This window comes from Leguminivora glycinivorella, chromosome 3, assembly GCF_023078275.1.
Source record: "Leguminivora glycinivorella isolate SPB_JAAS2020 chromosome 3, LegGlyc_1.1, whole genome shotgun sequence".
Lineage (NCBI taxonomy): Eukaryota > Metazoa > Arthropoda > Insecta > Lepidoptera > Tortricidae > Leguminivora > Leguminivora glycinivorella.
The window spans coordinates 5,693,540-5,711,255 of record NC_062973.1 but is presented as its reverse complement, the minus strand read 5'-3'; the positions used below and the strand labels follow the sequence as shown (position 1 = coordinate 5,711,255).

Sequence of the window (17,716 nt, the reverse complement as noted above, 5' to 3'; positions counted from 1 at the left end):
GATAATGTCGAACCGTTCGGAAAACACCAAGGCTACATGAGTTCGCAGGAGCCAAGTTGACCAGAAATCGATATCCCACTAATACGTTCGAAGTTATAGGGCATGGTATATCGGACAGGTGAATGGGATTTCGAAGGGATGCAACGAGGGGGCGTGCTGCGGTAGCGCGCTTGCGCTGCTGCGGCTTGTCGTTATAGTTATGATCATCGTGAAGTGATTTATGGAATGCATAAAAATCATCTCGGTGGACCATCGACCAATTGTGGCTATATGATTTGATCCTTGGTCATTTTATGATTTATATAACGTATGCATGTTGGTGTTTGTTTTTATCCTTCTGGAATTCGAGTTACCTACTAGTTTTTACTAAATTTCAAAGCTTTTCAATGAGATTTATCTCCATACAATCAAAGTACCTGTTGGGCGGTTAAAAGCTGATGAAAGTTTTTTTTCTCACGTCTTGCTTTGAATAAGTGTAGGGAACCAAAGTGACAAACGACCCCACTTCCGACAAACAAGCTACGGTAATGATATGCGTAATTAGATTGGAGAAGTATCAGGAGATCATATCCGAGAGAAGACTGCGTGTTGCCTGGGAGCGAAGGGCCATGTGAGGGATCGCGATCGCGAAGCACAAAATGCGCTACGACTGCGCACGGATTCCCTTCCTGAAAGCTTACAATCTGCTTGTACCAGGGATACATGGGTTGGCCTGGGGTGTCGCATAGTTGTGGAACGTTCCTCGGGTTCCTCCCCGGGGTAGGCGGAGAGACCGCGTGGGTGTCGTTATGGAAACGGCGTTGCCCACTTACTAGCGCATGATAAGTCCGAGAAGGTTGAGGGAAGAGAAAGTTCCAATATTGTGTTCCCTGTCTCCTCTCCTGGATTTCTTTTTACAGTCAGGGAGGATTGTGGTTGTTTTGTTGAAATATCACAATATTTGCTGATATCATGTTTCGCCTATTTCAGATTTTAAAATATTACACAAATCTATCCATATGTTTTGTCTTCTATTTACTTCAGAAAAACAAATTACCTATACCTACTAATTTCCTATTCCCGGCCCAAATTTTAAAGTAGTGACATAATACCTACACCTACTCCCACTTACACGAGTTTAGTTTAGGTAGTTACTTTATGTCAATAAGGGCCCCCACAGACGGGAGACAAAACTGTTTTGTCTCCGTCGCTCGGTCTATGGGCTAGTATGAAGGTGCGCACACGAGGCGACGCAACTTTTCATACAAATACGAAAGTCGCCGAGCAACTTTGTCGCCCGTGTGCGCGCACCCTAAATAAACAAAAAAGTATAAAACTGGCTTAACTGCTAAAAACAAATGCACAATGACTTTCACATTCCCCCGCTTTTTATTCCCCGACGCAAAAACGACGGGGTGTTATAAGTTTGACGTGTCTGTCTGTCTGTTTGTCTGTTTGTCTGTTTATCTGTCTGTCTGTCTGTCTGTCTGTCTGTGTGTGTGTCGATCTGTGGCATCGTAGCTCCCAAACAGGTGAACCAATTTAGATTTAGTTTTTTTGTCTGAAAGCTGAGTTAGTCGGGAGTGTTCTTAGCCATGTTTCATGAAAATCGGTCCGCTATGTCACGGTCGGGGGTTTTTTCAAAATTTTAATTTTGTAGTTAAAATTAGTTACTGTAATGATTTGACGGGTTGCCCTCTTTACATATATGTATGTATTACCTGACGTCTCCCTGATATTACCTTTACCACGGCACATACATTTATCGGAATACAAGGATATCTTCACCACCTCACCACATGGCCATCACATTCTTCATCCATGTTTGTTTGTTTGTCTGTCGTTGCCAAGTGGCCATCTCGTTGGCCCGAGGCGCGCGGCCGCGGCACCAGGCGCGCATACCCGCCGACAGATGCACCCGAGTGCACAAAGTGCATTCACCGCAGTGCGTTGGCTGCACAGTGCACGGTGCACACGGTCGGTCGTTGCTTTTGGTAACTTTCACAAGCTCTCTGAAGCGTTTGTTTAAGTTTGTAAATGTAAAATTTAAATTAAGGAGATAGAGTTTAGAATTTAATGAAATTATACTTTGAGAAAGACGTTTTAGAATTAGGCAATGGCTATTTCGTACTCTACGTTAATAACTTAATTAATTAATAATTTGCACATGCTCTTGTATTGTACCACAGTTTGCTGGTTTTGGAATAATTGATTTAATCTATGGGCATAGAGTTAATTTTGAAATTTCAATTGATAACTTTCACACGCTGTCTTAGGAAACTAGTATTGGTTAGGAAATTAAAGATTTAAAATACGGTAATAGAGTTTAGTTGGTAATCTGGTTATTTTTCGACACAGAAGCTACAGTGCATCCCGGATACAGCTCGATTGCTCTAATTTGCCCAAGATTGGCGCAACCAAAAACTAACAGGACAAATCAAATTATGAGGTAGAGTTATGTAGAGGTAGACTAGTTGAACTTGGTAGTCGAACATAACTCTTTTCCTACGAGCCTAAACAACTTCAGTAATCCAGATCAGAGGTTGAAATTAGATTATAATTTCGGGAAATGTTGCGCGAAATCTTCAAATATTATATACGGTTTTTTGGCAAAGCCTTCTGTGCGGCCTCAAGAAGGGTTAAAGGCGGTTAAACTAAGGTTATTTGCAGACACGCAGTGTGGGTGCGGTCTGTGGCCGCACCTCACTAACTGCAGTCGTTTACAACTCAATCATGGAAAATCAGCTGCGATATCGTTTGAGGAGAATTAGACATGACAGGTGGACTGAAAGACAAATTAGACTAAACTTAACAGCTGCGTTAAAATACAGATAACCTAGGTAAACCTGACAGCCCCCCGCAGGTTGCTCACCTTGTCGTGGTGGAGGGGCTTAGTAGCCGTGGCTTGGTTACCCACGGTGAAGCGAAGAGGCAACCAGGGCCGGCTTGTTGCTGGGCGAGCTGGCCCAAGGAGGATGCTCCAAATGGGCTTGTGAAGCCCACTTGAGACGCATTTGGGAGGACTGCCGTGGGAGGGAAGATCCGGCAGTATGGGATGCCGCTCTGTGCCCTCCCTCGGTAGCCGAGGTGGGATCTCAGGAGGAGAGGCGTGATGGTATAGCGGTGCGCCACTCTCCCTACCCCCTGCGACCTTGGCGGGGCCGCAAGGGAAGAGGAGTGCCGGTATTACGGTGCGCCTTTCTCCCTATCCTTTGCGGCCGACTTGGTTAGCGGTGGAACCGCTGGGCGCCGGAACATTCTGGCGCCCATGGCCTCTTTGTGGCGGACTCGAGGGGGTTCGTCACTGTACCTATAAACGGCCGAGGAGGAAGGTGCGCTCTGTCATCTGGCGCACTCACTGTGGAGGGCCTTTGGGCATCCGTGTAGAAGCCGCATGTGTGCAGCTGCCGCCGGCGGGGTTGCGGATGTGAGCGTAAGTGTACTGGTAACCCCGCCAACAAGGCGGCGATGTGGCATGTGGGGGGTTTTTAGTGGGTATACCGTGGGCCTCATTAGCCAATACGGGAGTCCCACATAACCGCTAGGGTCCCTCTCGCACCCTAGTGGTATGCGGAACGCATTCCCCCCCCCCCTTAAAAAAAAAAATTAAAAAAAAAAACCAGACAGGCGGTTAAAGTAAAGCTGAGAGTCTCAAAATTATTTGGAAATTATTTTGTTCCCACTGAACGAGATTTATAACGGTTTACGAACGATATCGAATGGTATTTGGGAACGGGTTCCGAACCCTGGTTGAGACTCCCTGTCGTATTTTACGAGTCTATAAAACCTTATAACGTTTTGTACTTATAGGTTATAGTCTGTATATGACATCACTTTGATTCGAACATCGTTTTATTATGGCAAATTTATATGTATACACATACTACGTAATAGATGATGTTCCTAGTAAAAGGCCCTCACAGGCTCAAGACAAGGGCCCGCCAAAGATCCTTCTAAGGACGAAGGATCTCCACAGCCTCCTGGTCGCTCCTGGCGCCCTAATGAGCAAGGAGCGCCCGCATCCCGTTTTCTCACGCTCGCACCTTCGTTCCCGGGACTCCATCTTTCTTCCCTTTTTGATCCCTTTTTTGTTGCGCTCGCACGGCCCTTTTGGTTATTCCTGATTAGTACAAACCAGTTTAAGGGTGAGTTTAAGGGCTAGAGGAACTACGAAGCATTAGAGATCTAGTTATGAAGGTTTGTGAGCGTCTCTTTTAGTTGGTACGCTATGAAAACGTAGTCTAGGACGAAATTATTTTTTTCTCTTTATAGCTAAGACGGGTACGGCATATTTTGTCCTTGTCTGATAGAATACTAGGTATTTATACATATATTTCAATAGCAGAGTTGTTATTTTACTAAGTTTCATTATATTATACTTAATGAGAAGGAAACTGAAATATTTGAATAAATAATTCCCCAGAAAAACAAGTTAATCATAATTCATATACATAGATTATTTGCTTATCCCAGTGTGTATTAGTGCTTATCAATTGTTTTAAAATGCAACATTTTTGTTTATCGCTCAGTTAGCACTCAGAACATATAATGTAGCAAGCATCGCGTTTTGGTTAATGTACAGTCGAGTTCATAAATATGTGTACATTTTTTTACCTCATTGCAACGAGTTAAGGTGATATTTATGAACTCGACTGTACCTACAATAGTAGGATCCGTCCTTCCGTCGTCATAATATTTATAATTATACTTACAATACATACCTAAGTATCTATCAAAAAACGGATTGCTAAAACGGGCATTTAATCAATTTAATGTTAATCTTTTCTTTGATCTCGATGTAATAGAACACAGTTAAGACACAGAACACAATTTTTATATTTAAAAAAAAACCTACAAACTAAACCAGCGTATTTGTTTATATAAACAGTTTAATTAAGACTTTCTTACATCACTCCTAATCCCAACGTACTATAGTATCTACACTATTACTTTGCACTTTCTATTTAAACAATTGGTAATTAATGCACAACACTGTAAAGGCCAAACCAAACCACAAGATATACAACGAAAATCGTGACATTGCCAAATCAGTATCAAACCCGACCCTCAGGTATTTATAGCAACCCTCGACGACCGCTATAAAGACAACGGGCATCATTTGTCACCCCCCTTCCCCCTCCCTGACCCCGTTACCTTTGGGCTGACCGCTTGACATCATCACTCTTGCTTTGCGAATCTGTGATGTCATGGGGTTTTTAATGAGGTTATATTTTATGAGATAGGAGTAAAAAGTGCCGCCCACGGACGCCCTTTTTTTTTGTTTTTTTTTTGATGTGGCCTTATGAGCCGAGAAACACCAGAAGGGTTTTAGGTATGTTGCCTGCATTTAAGGATTTTTCTTGAACGGTAATATCGGCCAGGAAATACCAAAGACGACATTTCTTTCCACTGTTTATATTTGATGGCAGAACTATGAATTTTCAGACTAATATTCCTTTCACGGTAGAGCTAAGTCAATTACTTGGAACATAATAAATGAGAATTTACTATAAATTTAGTGGTGAGTGATGATAATATCTATTTATCTTTATAATATATCTTACTAGCATTTGCCCGCGGCTTCCCTTGCGTTAGAAAGAGACAAAAAGTCGCCTATGTCACTATCCATCCCTTCAACTATCTCCACTTAAAAAATCACGTCAATTCGGCGCTCCGTTTTGCCGTGAAAGACGGACAAACAAACAGACACACACACTTTCAGATATTGCAGTGAATAGTGTTGGTGTTCCACAAGGGAGTGTTCTGGGCCCTTTATTATTTCTGCTGTATATTAATGATTTACCGAACATGACAGATAACCAATGTATCCTATTTGCCGATGACATTTCCCTAGTAATAACATGTAATAATATTGATACTTATAATAATGACATAAATACTGAAGTTACGAGAGTAATTGAATGGCTAGAAGCAAATAATATGAATGTTAACTTTGATAAAACCAATTTCGTACAATTTTGTAATAGAAAAGAAGTGCCTGAATTAAATGTCAAATATAATGATCAAACTATACACGAAACTGATGTAGTAACGTTTCTAGGTATAGTTGTAGATAAAAATTGCTCATGGAAACCCCAAATTGAAAAGAAATGCAAAAGCTTAAATAGTTTTGTTTATCCGCTCCGGCGACTTGCAACTTGTGTAAACAAGGAAACTGCTCTACTTGCATATCATGGCTATGTTGCGTCCTTGCTAAGATATGGAGTCGTACTCTGGGGAAACTGTTGTGAAATAGAACGACTCTTTATCTGTCAAAAAAAATGCATTAAGGCGATTTGTAGGAAACCCTCAAGAACACCTTGCAGGAATCTCTTCGCTGAACTAAAACTGTTAACCTTACCATCCTTATACATTCTGGAAGTCACCAAATTTGTCAAGTCAAATCAATCCTTGTTTACGAAATTAGAAGACATAATATATGTAGCTTTAATACGAGATATCCATTAAGACTAGTAAAACCTAAGGCGACAACGAAACTGTGTGACAAGAACAGTTACTGCATGGCAATAAAAATTTACAATCAGGTCCCTGAAGACATAAAATCCCTGCCTTATAAAGCATGCATATCAAAACTGCGTAATTGGTAAAATACAAACATTTCAAATTTAATAATTTACCCACACAATTCATACTTAATTAAAATGTCATGATTATTGGGTAAATTATTAAATTTGAAATGTTTGTATTTTTCTTACTATTCTAATTTAAATATTATAATTAGTAACGTAGTTAAATGTATGTATGCATGTTAATTGTAAAGCTATATAGATTAATTGATACTATATGTATGTTCCTAGATTAGTTAAATCATATTTGCACGCCTTTTATAGGCAAAATAGTTGAACGAAATTGTACCTTTTGACCATCTTACTGTACACTATTTTATACAAATAAATTACTTACTTACTTACTTACTTTCCCATTTATAATATTAGTATGGATACCTTTAAATAACACCTTTAAACGAGCCATTCGTGTACATACATATGCATAGTTATTAATTGACATAGGTATACCAGCGATCTCGGAAACCGGTCTAACAATTTCGCTAAAATTTGTTCTGGGGTTTTCGGGGGTGAAAAATTGATCTAGCTTAGTCTTAGGTCCCGGCGTACAACTCCAAAATAAAAAGGGCCCGTTTCTCCGTATCCTTATCTACTTGACTGCAAAATCTTCCACATAAAGGCAGTCATAACCCGGCGCACCCGCGGCGCTCGGCACTCCCCTGACCATTACCCGTAGCCCATAAAAAGAAGCAGTCACTGGGGCAGCATGGTTGTAAGCCTTTCACCATGGAACATCACATAATTATATTATGTGTATGATGTAGACCTGATTAAGTTTTCAGAAACGTCATAGGCACTGACTGAACACGGTGCAAACTCTTCCACATAAAGGCAGTCATAACCCGGCGCGCCCGCGGCATACTCTTTACCCGCGGCGCACGGCACTCCCCTGGCCATTACCCGTAGCCCATAAAAAGAAACAGCCACCAGGGCAGCATGGCCGCAAGGCGTGGGGCGCGCCGGCCTACTGACCTGCATTGGTGCAACCCTTGTGATCTGCAGGAATATAATAAATACACAAGTACACACGCAATGCATTTTGTAAACGGCTCCTTTGGATGTACATAGTGTGAAATGTTTTTCCTTCGTGTTTTCACGGAATGTCACGAACGTTTCTGTGTGAGCGTCAGAATGGCGGGTGTACATCAAGCAATCCTGGTGTGGTATACGTCAGGAGTTAGTGCTAGCAATGTGCCAAATGTGCGCCAAAATTCGAGCAATGTGCTCTTTGAACTCCAGAGATATTTAAGAAATTAATGACACCCGCCATTCTGACGTCAGGTTGGCGGGTGTACTTTCAGTTCTAGCTAATGGCTGCCTACTCAAGAGTGAAAGTACTGCCTGAGGTTAGTGCTCGCAATGTGCTTCCACATGTATGAAACACAAACTAATTCAGAGAACCGTTGAAGAGTAATATGGGATTGAATAAATATGTCTATGAGTATCACTTTTTTGTGAAAAGCGCCTGCATGTTAATGCTGCATTGCAGGCAATGAACATTGCTATTTTATTTCAGCAGGCGTTATAGATATATTTATTCAATCCCATATTACTCTTCAACGGCTCTCTGAATTAGTGTGTGTTTCATACATGTGGAAGCACATTGCGAGCACTAACCTTAGGCAGTACTTTCACCCTCGAGTAAGCAGCCATTAGCTAGAACTGGAAGTACACCCGCCAACCTGACGTCAGAATGGCGGGTGTCATTAATTTCTTAAATATCTCTGGAGTTCAAAGAGCACATTGCTCGAATTTTGGCGCACATTTGGCACATTGCTAGCACTAACTCCTGACGTATACCACACCAGGATTGCTTGATGTACACCCGCCATTCTGACGCTCACGTTTCTGTCAGTTTCAGTACAAAAAATACTGAAGTTGACCTGCTGACTAACACGACAAGTACTGATGTAGTTCGCATCAGTACGCACCAATTTTTTGATCCAAATTCAATTCACACGAAATCAGGGGGCACGGCAGTGTCCCCGCCAAGTCGTTCAAGTTATTATCAATTTATTTTGTCATCCGCATGAAATGTACGAGCCCAGTTTATCTAACAGTTACCTACATTTTTTGATTAAAAGTTTAAAATGCGAATGTTTGATTCGCTAAATATTGTATGAACCCACATCTGTATTCCCAAACGGGGTGGCCGGGGTACATAAAACTGCTAAAGTTTCAGTGCCACTCTTACCAGTTAAGAGGTTGAATGAAAATGAAATTGTGATATGGTTGTAACAGGTTTCTACCTCATCGCCCACACCATATCCCACAGTTCACACAGTTCCACACAGTCTCCTTCTGTGAGACCCACAGAATGAATGGAAAAAATGAAAATGAAAATGAAAAATCGTTTATTGGTCACAGATATTGTGTTACAAGGTAAGAAAGGGTTGGGACCTCCTATTAAGTATATCAATACTTGTAGCAGGAGACCCCGCTTTTCCAGCGGCAAGGTAGGGGTCTACAAACCAATACAAAACTCGTTAAATTACGTTAGGTACAGAAAAATTAAGTTAAAAGTATAATATTTCTCAATAGTGAGACAGTCTAAAGTCTAGGCGAAATAACTTTCTTACTACATGTTGGTAATAACTAATACTTAACATAGGAAAAACAAAAATGGCTATTTACATGTGTATATAATATTAGGAACAAATTAGAAGTGTATAAGTAGTGTGTATTAGATATATTATGTGTGTGTGTATGTGTGTGTGTGTGTGTGTGTGTGTGTGTGTGTGTGTGTGTGTGTGTGTGTGTGTGTGTGTGTGTGTGTGTGTGTGTGTGTGTGTGTGTGTGTGTGTGTGTGTGTGTGTGTGTGTGTGTGTGTGTGTGTGTGTGTGTGTGTGTGTTTGAGTGTGTTTGAGTGTGTTTGTATGTATGTGTGTTTGTGCATTCATGCGATACAGATTGAGTTTAGAGCAAAATATATGATGATTACCTAGTACAGCAATTTAATAATGACTCTGTTTGCTCATAGTCTAAATTATGTATCCAATCCCGAACAATTTTTTTACATTTCACTGTTGTAAGTGGATGGATAGAAAGTTTGGCATCAACTACGTTATACAAGTGAGCTGCTTGTGCAATATATGGAGGTGGTGAAATGCTTAACTCGTCACTACGAAGGGACATTGGGAGGGTTGCGATGAAAAGACTCTTAACTCGGGGCTTAAAAGCACAGATGTCATATTAGATCAAGCAAACGTATCTACTTAGCGTGTCAAAATAAATGAACTCAGTAAAATCCACTGAGTTGTCCATCTTCATTGGAGCTTTTGGGCGTCAATTTTTATAAGTTGCAGTCAACAAAAACATAAAAAAATGCCTCGTTAGTGAGTTTTCACATTATCCGATCCGATATCGGAAGTCGGAAGGATTTCAAAGGAAAAAAACAAAGATGGCGGCGTAACTATATGGGATATCGGTCCGACATCCGATATCGGATCGGATAATGTGAAAACGCACTTACACGTAACGTAAATATTTAATTGCAACAACACACAAATTATGCGCACGCAAATTATATAAATCTGACACGCTCGGCCTAGACAAATAGATGAACTTGTTTCTTCTATGTAAAATTAGTTCTGTGCTTAAAAGACTGGACTTTTTTCACACATTTAGTTTAGGTTCATAGGATCGAGTCCTGGTGGAAAGTATGATATGATATCATACTGAGAAATATTCTCCATGAGTCAAACCCCGGAATCCCAGACAATGGTTATTGGTTTTACAAGGGGTTGGTACCTGACCAAGCGAAATATTCCAAAATGTGGAATCTTGAGCGTTGCGAAAATTTCAAGGCACGTATACTTAAGTTAAAAAAATATTGGCACCAAGTGAAACAGAAAATAAAACGATATGCAAAAAAAACAATACGCAAAAGTAACCAAGTTTCAAATCTAATCAAATACATAGAAGATATATTGAAATACTTAATGTCAATATTCTCAATGATGGACAATCTTAGTATGTCTATGCTAGGGTTGCAAATAGAAAAGAAACCAAATGTTTTTTTTTTCAGAATTATGAAAAAAAAAAAACATGAAAAAAAACCAAGCACCCTGGTTTTTTTTCTAAATATGTTTTTTTTTTAGATGAACAAATAATACGACAATAATGGTTTTTCGTGATTTCTAACGTTTCAATAACAATAACGTACATTTTAATTCGATAAACATTCATTCTAAGTCTCTTCACAGTTTTAAAAGTCAAGTAATAGAACATTATTTATCTATTCCATAATACAATATTTATTGATGGTCCTGTTTCATTTTCCTTTATCGCTATTGGCCGCATTGTTTTTGATCTATGTACATTCGTAGCTGTGTTGTTATAGTATTTATATATGTACGGTATATTTAGGTTTATTTGACGTTTTCTATCACTCACTGCATCACCTACTCAAATCAGTTGTTTTTTGTGTCTTGTCTCCACTACCCAAAGGTTGTCTGGAAGAGATCGCTCTTTAGCGATAAGACCGCCTGTTGTCTACCATAGTTAATTAAAATTATGTGATGTAATCTTGTTATATTGGTGAACAATAAAGAATATTTGTATTGTATTGTATTGTATTGTGCAAACTTTTATTGGGGAATCCCCGATGCGGCGTGGAGCGTGGAGAGGCGGTGGTGTTGCCAACAGTAAATAGCGGCAACTACTAACTACAGATTGTGTAAATGTCAGTTTTATAAAACCAGAAATTAAAGTTATTAAATTAAATTCGTTTAATAGTTAACATAAAGCCTGAAAAACCGTATAAAAGTATTACCTGTTTCGCAAATTTTGAGATATTGTCCTTCAGAAAAAAAACATACTTCAGAAAAAAAAACTGTTTTTTTTCACGGTTTTTTTTTCAAGCCAGAAAAAAAAAACGTTTTTTTGCAATTCTAGTCTATGCCAACTTTTCACTAACTTAGAGCAAAGTGGGGGAATGTCATTATAAACCTAGGCTGTGGCATTTAAATTATTCTACAATTTATTTGTTGTCCCATTGCTGAGCAAAAGCAAAAGCGCTTCTTCCACACGTTTCGGAATCCAAGCTATCCCTCCATCCCTTTGTCATTACAAATTCAATGCATGGTTATTTTGGTCCGACTCTATGCAACATACACTATCGCATTTGCGCTACACGAATCTCATTCCCTCACTCATTTCTGAGTTCTCTCTCATACAGTAAATAACAAAGTACATACGGTCGCAACAATGTATCAAGGACCTTGTATCCTAACACGCCTTCGAGAATCCTTACATTCCTCCACCTCCTGGTAACCCCTGCTCCCCTAATGACCAAGGAACGGCGGCGTCCCGTTTTTCTCACGCTCAGCCCGGGATGACTTCGCTATCTCTTTCTTATCCCTGGGTAGAACGCGTCGCACACGTTGGTTGTATGATGAGAACCTCCAACGGCTGAGTCGGCATTTTAACTGGTTCAATTATAAATAGTTAGTTACCTGCTGTTAAAATGTCAACGGATCGGAGGACGGTCGAATCAAAGTTTTAGTTAAAAAAATGACAATAAGTTTAAAAGTACCTACCAAAAAAGTGATGATTAGCTACAACCAATTAAGTTTATGATTATGACAATTACATTGATTCATTCACAAGTATGAGAAGTTTGATTTTTCATTTAGGGCTATGTACCTACACATTATGGAGTTTAAGATTTTTTTGTCAATTAATAAAACAATTAAACAATCTATCTAAATGATGGTACACTGATCTAAACACTAGTCACTTTTTAACGCTATGCAATTGAAAACAAAAATGGACACGGACTCTATCACGCTGTCGGTCGCGTCTTAGACAAATGCGAACTTCATAGATTAGATCTCGGCATATCAACATTTTCAATGCACGAGCCAATTTTTTGCGCATTTTCATGATTTCTCCCATTGTTAAAGTCGTTCGGAGTCAGTTACAATGGTGTGCGAGTTTAATAATGGGTAGGTATGACTTATTTATTCCCAGACGTTTGCGAACATAATGTATACCTACATGCTGGTAAGCTACGTAACATTAAGTTGGGTGTGTAATGATTGGTATAACTTTTTTTGGTATAGTAACATTTGATATAACAACATTTGGTATATATTTAAAGAATATAATCACTCATTTGACATAATTAACATTTGCTATAACCACAAAATATCTACTTTTATTTTTTATAATCATTATTTCGTATAACAATTATTTATAATAACCGTTTTATGTTATAACTATCTATTGATATATGACTAGTATCATATAACTAGCAAACAGTATAAAACATTTCATGAATTAATTTTATTCTTTTTTGAAGGGATCACAGTTCTAACCTAACCTACTTTTCTGATAGCAGTACATATGTTTAAGGGTCACAGTTCTAATATAACCTAACCTTTTTTTCTGGTGCATGATAGATTTAATTTATTGACAGCGCGTTGTGTGTAGGGGTCACAGTTCTAACCTAATCTACTTTTCTGGTACATGATGGATCTAATTTATTGTATAATTTGTTTTTATTCTAACTGTGCTTTAGACAGAATTTGCGTTATACAATTTATTTATTATCGGAAATAAGCATTATACTCAAAGTATACAATGTAGGTAATACTTAATGTTAATGTTATTCGAAAAAATGATCATTATATTAAATAAGAATTATACAATTTGTTAGTATATTATTTGTTGTTATATGATTCAATAATTATATCAAATGATCGTTATAACGACTAAAAATATATAAAAAAAAAGTTATATCGATAGATACGCACCCCATTATGTTAATATTGTCAGGCCAAGATAAAGCTGCCAACGATTTTGGTAACCCTTAATTTCACAGAAGTTTGACGTTTAAAATAACATCTGTACCGGCGAGTCTGTCAAAATCGTTGCCGAATTATCTTGGACTAGCTCTAGTACGAGACGCGTAGAAAACAAGTTATCTAAAGTGTGACCAGAAATATATGACTACGCGCCATGTTGCGGAATTTCACTAGAACTATTTTCTTCATACATATCATGAACTGTCACCCCATAAATCAGAATAACAGCGCCCTCTTGAGTCTTGTCTTGACAATAGTCATAATTTCTGGTCAGGGTGGCTAGCCGAATGGCACAAACGCTCACGAAACGCTCACGAAACGAAGCGCTAGTAGATATCTATCTCTATCGCGCTTGCGTATTGGCGCGACAGAGCCAGCGGTGTATCGCTTTCGTTTGGCGTCGGAGAAATGCCATTCGGCTAGGCACCCAGGGTACGTAGCCGACTGGCACAACAAACGCTCACGAAACGAAACGCTATACCCGCATATCTATATAGGGATATAGATATGTATACAGTATGTAAACCAACGAAAACCATTTACTGAAGCCTGTTAATATTTAAGTTACACAGAGCAACTTTTACTATGGGACCAACACCCAAAACGCGAAATAAAAATTTACTCTCCCATAGGAAATACTTACTATAAAATAAAACTACCTATGAAACTGTCAGAAGATATTTTCGTGATTTCGGGGTTGATCCCATAGTAAAAGTTTCTCAGTATCACCTGGACATTTACGGGTTACAGTAAATGGTTTTCGTTAGTTTACATATTGTATAGATAGCAACGAAAGATATATTATCGTGATCGTTTCGTGAGCGTTTGTGCATTCGGCTACGCACACAGGTTTTGATAAGTTCTAGTTTCTAGCGAATGTGTTAGTCTATGGTTCTAGTTTATAGGCTTTTAATACAAAAAGGCAGCCTGGATAGCGATCGGCACGATTTTCCTTCATTATGTAGACCTGTTCGGTGTAAATGAGCCATCGGAAGTGACCCAAAAGCTCGCGGCCGACCCCGCTCGGCTTTATTTCTCTTTATTACTCGCCTACATCGCTGAAAGCCTAGTAAAAGCTTCAGATAGGTTTTGTATTTGATACTTACGAGAACTACAGATTTCGTAAATGTTACTTTTATAAGACCAGAAATTAAAGTTATTTGATTAAATTCGTTTAATAGTTAACATTAAGTCTAAAAACCTGTATAGAAGTATTAACTACTTTGCAAATTTTGAGATTTCGTACTTTAGAAAAAAAAAACATACTCCAGAAAAAAAACTGTTTTTTTTCACGGTTTTTTTTCATGTTTTTTTTTCAAGCCAGAAAAAAACCGTTTTTTTGCAACCCTAAGAATGCACAATTGTGTCTAACGAAGGACATTATGGCCAATTTATTTCTGTACGCCACAAACTCCATAATACATTAGGTGTGGATCATTTCAACCACGAAGACACATGACTTGGCTAGAATCGCCATTCGTCATGCCAGGCCTTTAAAGTTTAGATATATGTTTGATTGAACAAATCCAGAGCCCGCCGAGTTTCTTGCCGGTCCCATAGCGGATACCCTCCTCCCAACTGAGGGCGGACTGAAATCTTCTCGAGGCTGAGGCGTAGGGTTAGAGCCGGCGTAGCTTTATTTGACGTTTATCTGCGCATTGTGCAATGCAGCGACATCTATTATTAAGTTACGACAACTTAATAATAGATGGCGCTGCATTAGAAAATCTTGACTGATAACTCTATACCATACTATTCAATATACTCTATGATTAAAAAGTGGCGCTCCATATCTAAAGGGGTCCAAATGTTTTATGTGCTATAAGGAACCTTTAGGCATGGAAAGTCATCTGAAAAGTTGTCGTAACTTAATGGTGCTGCATTCGAAAATCTTGACTGATAACTCTATACCATACTATTCAATATACTCTATGATTAAAAAGAGGCGCTCCATATCTAAAGGGGTCCAAATGTTTTATGTGCTATAAGGAACCTTTAGGCATGGAAAGTCATCTGAAAAGTTGTCGTAACTTAATAATAGATGGTGCTGCATTCGAAAATCTTGACTGATAACTCTATACCATACTATTCAATATACTCTATGCCCGAAATCACGAAAGTATCTTCTGAGAGTTCCATGAGTTAGGTTATTATTTCCTATGGGAGAGTTTTTTTATTATTTTGGGGTTGCTCTCAAAGTAAAAATTGCTCAGTGTGACTTAATATTAACGTCTTCCAGTAAATGCTTTTCGTTAATTTACATACTGTAAAGGTACCTTATTCAACTTCTTCCTATAGCCATCGTTGGCGCTTCGTGGCGAACGGTACGCAACTGGCTCTGTCGCTCCAACGTGGCAAAGCTTTCTAATTTCTTGAATGTTTAAAATTGTATTGTATTTTATTGGTGTAAAAAAAAAAGGTTTCTCTCGGGGGCAAAAGTCTGTTCAAACCTCGTGCCTTGACCCCCACAATGCTCAACATTTAAAAAATAATAGGGATGACGACTACATAAAAAAATGCCATTCTGTTTAGTCCGTCAGTTAGATCGTCCAAAAATACTGAACACATATTATTCTTTCTAATTAATGAAAAAATACAGAGCATCAAAGTTTCGGAGTAGGGGCTTGTGACGTCACTTCTAAGTAAAAATTGTACCTAGGCGTGACGTCACGCGAAACTTCAACGTACTGGGTGCGTAGCCGAATGGCACAAACGCTTACGAAACGAAACGCTACTAGATATATATCTCTATCGCTCTTGCGTATTCGGCGTTTCGTTATCGTTTCGCGTCGGAGAAATGCCCTTCGGCTACGGGGCCTGTACCGTCGTCATTTTTCTTTTACGAGAAAAAAGAAAAAATACGTGTCTAATATTCTTTGATAATCTAATTGTCGGACTAATTAGTTTTTTTTAGTCGTCTCGCCTATTTTGGAATCTTCGCTTGTTTGAGTAGGACTAGTAGGACAACGTTGCCTGTATCACAAAAAACGTCATCAGCATCACACTCATCACGTTCCACTTTCAGCGAGTTTTCATTCATAATTAATCTTTCTTTGTGCGCTCTAAACTAAATTTATATATTGTTGTATACTAATCTCGTTAAGTGAATTGTATGTAATTCTTATGAGATTAAATGATCTTAAACCTAAATCGTCACGAATGTCACGATATGGATACATTTAAGGTACAGCGGGGCAAATCAAGACTGGGGGCCAATGTAACGGGTCCATTTTTTCTAAGTTTTACAATGTTTGCATTATTAAATAGTGTCCACCGGTTATATATGGTAGGAGTGTTCAGTGGATACATGTAAAACTCAACATCATAGTGTAATAATGAAAAAAAAATGCATTAGTTACAATTGCCCCCAGTCGAGATTTGTCCCGCTGTACCTTACCTTCATGTCATTAGACGCAGACTCGCTTTAGAACTGGTAAAATGTATGCTTAAAATTAGAGGATGAATCTTTTAAAATTACTTACCTGCCACGCAGATGGTGATCAAAAGTGGTACCTTCCAGAGATGCATCTCGCGTCGCCGGGCACGTTTAACTGAATCACTGGGTCATAGTTATCTAAACTACAGCAAGGTCACTATGATAAACTGTCGCGGATTTAATTTTGGTAGTGGTGCGAAGCCCGGAGGTGGTGGTTTGAAAGTGAGCGCGGATGGCGTTTCAGCAGGGACGCTTCAGTCCCATGGCTAGGGTTGTCCATGGGAGATTTATTTATTTAGTTGTTCGTAACAGAAAGTGTAAGAATAAATCGCACTAGTTGCTGAAGATTTATGTATGACTCGATACATTTTTTGGTGATAGTCGGAAAACCAGAGGTAGAATGAAGTGACTACTGAAGTCACCAATCGCCATGAGCCCGCAATGGCGCTTTTCACTCTCTGAAAACCGCATAAGTAGATTGTTGTGAATAGCGCCACCTAAAAAGTATGTCTACATCTTATCTACAAAACTGGACAAGCAAATTACTTAATGAAAATGTTAAGCTTCGTGATACAATTAACTTTTAAGACTTAAGTGAAGGTTTTCAATGATAAATATATAAAGTTCATTTTCATCTTAAATGTGCCTTGTTCTGGTTGGGTTCGAAATATCTTTGCTTTTTGTGAGAAAAATGTTGTATAATTAGGTAGCAAACGTTGTTAACCCTTCATTCCCTTGAAAGTCTTAAAACCCTCGCCTTGTTCCAAATTGCAGTTTCACATTTCAATGTTGTTCATTTTCTATGGTATCTATCAGGCTATTCCTTCTAGTCCTACCGCGTAGTTTTACCAGTTGGACCACTGGGAATTTTCTTCCCAATAGACTTATTGATAGTAAGGGCCAGG

At 38.9% G+C, this 17,716-nt stretch overlaps 1 protein-coding gene across 1 annotated transcript in view; it reads right to left on the bottom strand.

Annotated features, from left to right (window-relative positions):
- The window catches only part of LOC125242700 (xaa-Pro aminopeptidase 1), a 61,206-nt gene extending 44,196 nt beyond the window's left edge, over positions 1 to 17,010 (bottom strand). The window contains exon 1 of the mRNA XM_048151595.1: positions 16,858 to 17,010. Within this exon, the coding sequence (XP_048007552.1) occupies positions 16,858 to 16,903 (46 nt within the window). The 5' untranslated portion in view covers positions 16,904 to 17,010. The remainder of the gene's footprint in view (positions 1 to 16,857) is intronic.
- Between the last annotated feature and the right edge of the window lie 706 nt (positions 17,011 to 17,716).